The following is a 5,512-nucleotide window of genomic DNA, read 5'->3' as shown; positions in this document are numbered from 1 at the left end:
TGGCCGAGGAGGAGGTGGTTCTCTCACTGAAGCTCTGCAGGGAAACGTACTCCAGCAGCGTGTCGTTACGGACTCCACTGAGCAGGTAGACCTGGAGGATTCAGGTGTCATGTTTATTTTCAATTCTTGGTTAAAATGTTGTGATATTTTCAATTTCAGTCCAATCATTTCAATGCACTGTAACTTTAAAGTACTGTTATGTAAATGTTGACCACCAGGGGGCAGCAGAGCACACTATACGCTGACCTTCATGAGGCTAACACGCTAATATACAGTTGTCGAATTAAAAATACAGCAAACATGGAGCAAAATTTGTATTTTTGGAACAGATGAACACTCATTCTTATGAACGACTTTTGCATTTTGCATTAACACAACTATCCGACAACTTCAGCGAGATAACTCACGACAAAAGTTGTTAAGAGAAGAAGATCAGTGATCGTCCGTCAGCGGCTGCTCACTCACACTCAGCATAAACACACTTCTCTCCCTAGAGAGAGCAGCAGCTGCCGACTGTAAACATCATACATCATAACTTCATCTTCACAAAGTGGACCAGACCTTAGAAGATTGTCCTGATGGATCCTTGAACCAGGAGCCGTACGTGTCTCCTGCCTTCTTCACAATCTTCAGGGACTTGATCTGACTCAGAGCTGTGCTGCAGTCTGGACACAGTGGAGAGAAGAGGATGAGCAGATGGTTTCACTGAACTGTACAAAGTCCTGTTTATTTTATTCTAACCTCTGCCAAGGAAGTCGTGTTTTCATCTGTGTTTTTGCTATTTTAGAAGGATACTACTAAGAATACTAAACGGGTTTCCATGACACTTGGTGAAAGAATGGAACAAAGAACAAGAGAGAACCCCTTAAGGTTTAATGGGTTTAGTGGGCGGATCTCTTTCTTTAACATTGTGAGAAAGGCAGTTAGCTTTGGGGGGGGGCTCTCCCAGTTCCCCTCTAATGTTGTTACTGGTGTATGTATGAGGTCATCAATTGACTGTGCAAGGAAACACCCACAAGAAGTATTCTGGGTATTTGGAACACGTCCACCAGTTTCTCAGAGAGGGACTCCTGGATCTCGATGGAAGAATTGTGCGTCTCTAGAGGACTGATATTCATGAGTGTAATTTGGTGCAGCTTGATTGGATTTGAGGAGTTAAGGAGGAATGAGCTCCACTGAGCAACATCTTACTTCTGACTTGGATTCTCTCCGTTCACGTTTCTCCTCTTTCATTCTCCTCTGCTTCTTAAGCCTTGACCAAGATGCAACAATCATGATCAGTTCCACCCACTCAGCCTCCTTCCTCCCTCCCTTCCTCCCTTCCTTCCTTCCTCCCTTCCTACCGTTCTTCACTATGATCTTTGCTTTCTTCTGCAGCTGGTCCAGCTCTGCAGCTTTTATCTGTTGTTCCAGCAGCGCCTCCTCCATCTCGATGTCGCTCTGCGAGGGGATCTTGTTTTCCAGATACTCCAGCTCTCTCTCCATCCGGTCCACACGCACCGACACGCCGTCCACCTGACTCTTCACCTCGGACCTGCGGAGGGAAACACCATTTCATTTCACGGACGTTAACTGTGGTTCTTTCTTTTTATCGCATACTGACAATTCATTCTTATTTGTAAAAAGTGTAACGGTGGTATTTTAAACGTACCTCAGGACACTGAGAGAGGACAGATAGGCCCTGACCTCAGAGGAGAGGTCGTAGGTCTTCTGGGTGACGCTCGTCGTGCTTTGCTCACATTGACTCAGACGCTCCTGATTTCATCAACACAGAAAAGAAGAAATCATTGAGAATGTGACTTATGTAAAATAAAACAACGCGTTCTCCTCTTTATTCTTTAATTAATTTCACTCTGACTTCTCAGTCCTCCTGATATTTGATGTCGTGTGGAAGTGCAACAGCTGCAGCTGTGTTATGTAACAAACTTTTCATGCATCTGTACTTTACTTCAGTAGAATTATTTTCAGGCACATTTCATTAGATTTGAAAGAGGCTGAAACTCCACAATGATGCAATAAACTGTTGCATTAAGTGAAGAACATACTTAAAGTATATTTAAAAAGCAAGTACATTCTACTCAAGTTGAAAAGTTAACTTGGTGCTTTTACTCGAGTGCATTTTACTCTTTTTATTTGTACTTTTACTCAATAAAAATGTGAGACTCCCTCCTCCACCACATGCTCACCTCCATCTGAGAGAGCCTCCTCTCCAGGTACTGGAGGATGAAGGAGTCCTGGGCCGAACCCTGACTCTGGACCGAACCCAGTGTCAGACACAACGAGAGGAGGACGGGAACCAGTCGGCCTGACATGATGAATATGAAGAGGATATGAAGATGAACTCTGCACTCAGCTTCACTGGTTCTGTCTGTTCTGTCAGTGATAAGGAGGCTTCAGCTCTCCTGCAGCGTCCCACCCACTCAAACAGTCCTCAAACAGGGAGATGAATCCATTTCTCCAACTTGTGCTGATGAAAGATGATCCTGTAACTTTTCCTCCTCGTGTTCTCCACCAGTGTTTTACTCCTGTTTCAGTTGCAGCTCCACAACTTTCTGCCTCGTGTCTCTGATCGCTCGCTGCTCCACTGGCTTTTTGGATCCAAGTGAGCCTCACCCACAATCCCTCCCAGTTCCCCTCCCAGTCCCTCCCAGCCCCTCTCCCTCTCTCTCTCTCCCACACTCTCAGTCTCTCTGGATGTCCCTCACCCACACTTCCCCTCCGTGCATCTGAGGTATGAGAGGGGAAACCAATAGATGGGAGGGGGAGAGAGAGAGAGAGAGCCAGAAACAACCAAAACAGTTCAGACTGGTTCATCCAGCAGTTTTATTTTGTAATAGTCTCCAGATGTTGCACTGACACGTCCTCAGTTCTCTCACAGAGAAGAAACTGTTCAATAATAAAATGTTAATATCTTTGTCATGAAGTAAATCAGCACGAGCTAATCCCCTGGGAAAAGTTCAGTTTATTAGTTTATTTTAATCCAAAAGAAGAACAAGCAGGAATAAGAATAGTTTTATATTACGTCATTATATAATAAAATAACATAAATTAAGGAAATGTCCTTTCTTTGATTTCATTTCTTTTCACAAGTAACTCAACAAATAAATTATACATTAATCAATAGACATCATCGTAACATAACTATTACTCAATAGGTTCATACTGTTTCATTATGTTGTTCTTCATAAATCTTCTTGAATTGAATAATATTTGAGCAATATTTTAAAAGAACTTATTCTTAAATTATATTTACTTTTATGATCCTTGTCATTTGATATTAACGTACACAGCTTCTGCAGGTTTTCAGTTTACACATCACCAGTAATGATATGGAAAGAACTAATGTTGAGACAATAAGATCTACGTTTGTTTCTTTGTTAACATGTTAGTATCTTCTCCTCATGTAGATGTTCTTCTCATTGAAGCTCTGCAGCAGATCCACTGTTTGAAGCCCACGACCAGATGTTGTCTGTCATAACAAAGCAGAGGAAACAGGCCCAGGTGGCTCAACAGCAAACCACACATTACCCATAATGCCAGTGGTGAGGTCTGGACAGGAATCAGTCAGAATATTAAAACAGCCCTGGATCAGCAGGTCTGTTCAGACTCCATATGAAACGTCCTGACACCTAACCGGCATTTTTCAGTCTGAAGACACAGTAACTGTTACTTTGGGAGGTTGTGACGATATTAGATGATAACACGTCTGTTGTGTTGTGGTCTAGACTCGTGTGGGAATAAATGACCGGGCTGTGTGACTGACTCACAATAAATCCTCTTATCTTCCTGGTGGACTCTGTGTGTAGAGTCAATGTAATGAAGAGGTTTTGTTTGTGTGTTTCTCTCCTAAATAGTTGTGTGTGTCCTTTTATTTTACGTTGTTCTTCCCTTTTTGTCGTTGTGTTTTGTGATTCTCTACTTGTTGTTGTTTGCCCCTCAGGGCCACCATACTCCTCTGACACACACAGATTGAATTACACTTTAAATGTTGTACGTTTTTAAAGCTGCTTTATTTTTACATTTTTAATTTTACATGGATGTGTCTTCTGTTGTTTTTAAATGTGACTTTTGCCCTGATCAGTGGATTTCAGCATTTCCCTCATGTCCTGTATCGTGAATGATGAAAGTGATGAATAAAACTGGATTTTAATCTTTTCCTTGGACGCTCTTTGTGTAATTAGATGTAAATATGAAGCTACTTTCTCTGTTTACTGCACAGATCTTGTTGTTGTTGTTGTTAATGTATAAATGTGAATACTGTCTTTGTGTTGTCTGTGAATTTATCATCATGGCACAATAAAGCTCTAACTTTTCTGCCTATATTAGTAAACTTTTATATTAAACCACTGTATGAAGAGAAAAGTGCAATAAGATTATATATGATATAATATCTTTATCTAAGATATGTTTCTCAAAACAAGGCTATAAAGTGCTTCACATAAAAGCAATATAAAAACAAATAAAAACACATGTGAGAGGAATTTACCCCTGATCCACATTACAATAATAATAACTAGAATTAGGTAAAATCAGGGAATGTGGTACAGTGAAAGTTTGTGTAATATATTATAAACAATGCAAGAGAACTTACCCACAGACTGAAAGATTAAATTGAATTTAGTGTTTTCAGGCCTCCGCTGTTATACCAGGTTGCTACCAGGAGGTGGCGTCATATCACAGTAAGCATTCTACAACATGACATATAGACAGTCTTACAGTAACAGTCCCCCACCCCCCACACCTCTTTACCGGTGGTCTATAATTACAGCCTCCTGCTGAATCCTCAGTGTGGAGCAGAGGTGATAATTATAAAGCAGTAAAGACAGAAGGAGCTCAGTTCATGAGAAGCTGCTGCGGTTCAGAACATTTATATATATATATTTATCCCTTCAAAATAAAACAATGTGTCAGGGTGATGACAGATCACAGGTTTGATGCCGAATGTGGAGCGTGTTGCTCAAATGGATTTCTGTTCTCTTTCTTTTACTTACGTTTCTGTTAATCTTTTCATTTGTCATTACTTCATAATCATAATGTTTTATCTGCTGTCTTTGATTGTAGATTTTGTACTGCACCTTGCACTGTCTTTTGTATTCTTGTTTTTATTTGTCCTCTTCGTGAAGCACCCTGTAACGTGTGTTTTGAAAGGTGTCGTATAAATCAAGTTATTATTATTATTTTGTTGTAAAACTCTCCTCTCCATCACAACCCGGAGGAAACGTACGCAGCAGTAAAATCTATTATATGAATAACAGACGAATTAAAGAATCATTTCAGTGAATATTAACCTTTGACTTTCACCCTCAGGTCGAGAAAACTGAACCGACTCAGTCTCATAATGAAAATCCGTCCCCTGAACACAACATGTTCCACTTCACAGAAGACAAGGAGGACGTGTCCCTGTGAGATGATGAACGGCTCATGGGTCGCTCTCATTACAAAACATGACCACGTAAATAACAAGATTCTGCCTGAGAGGACATTTAACTGTGTTTAGTGTTTCCTTTGACGC

General features: G+C 40.8%; 1 protein-coding gene across 1 annotated transcript in view; it reads right to left on the bottom strand.

Annotated features, from left to right (window-relative positions):
* olfml1 (olfactomedin-like 1) overlaps positions 1-2,601 on the bottom strand; it is a 4,920-nt gene extending 2,319 nt beyond the window's left edge. Inside the window, exons 1-5 of the mRNA XM_035157781.2 lie at positions 2,187-2,601; positions 1,652-1,755; positions 1,344-1,534; positions 562-665; positions 1-91 (exon numbers count right to left, since the gene is read on the bottom strand). The exon at positions 1-91 is cut by the window's left edge and continues 101 nt beyond it. Of these exons, the coding sequence (XP_035013672.2) occupies positions 1-91; positions 562-665; positions 1,344-1,534; positions 1,652-1,755; positions 2,187-2,312 (616 nt within the window). The 5' untranslated portion in view covers positions 2,313-2,601. The remainder of the gene's footprint in view (positions 92-561; positions 666-1,343; positions 1,535-1,651; positions 1,756-2,186) is intronic.
* Positions 2,602-5,512: the final 2,911 nt, after the last annotated feature.

The sequence above is a fragment of the Hippoglossus stenolepis genome, chromosome 5, assembly GCF_022539355.2.
Source record: "Hippoglossus stenolepis isolate QCI-W04-F060 chromosome 5, HSTE1.2, whole genome shotgun sequence".
Taxonomy (NCBI): domain Eukaryota; kingdom Metazoa; phylum Chordata; class Actinopteri; order Pleuronectiformes; family Pleuronectidae; genus Hippoglossus; species Hippoglossus stenolepis.
This window is presented reverse-complemented; position numbering and strand designations above follow the sequence as displayed.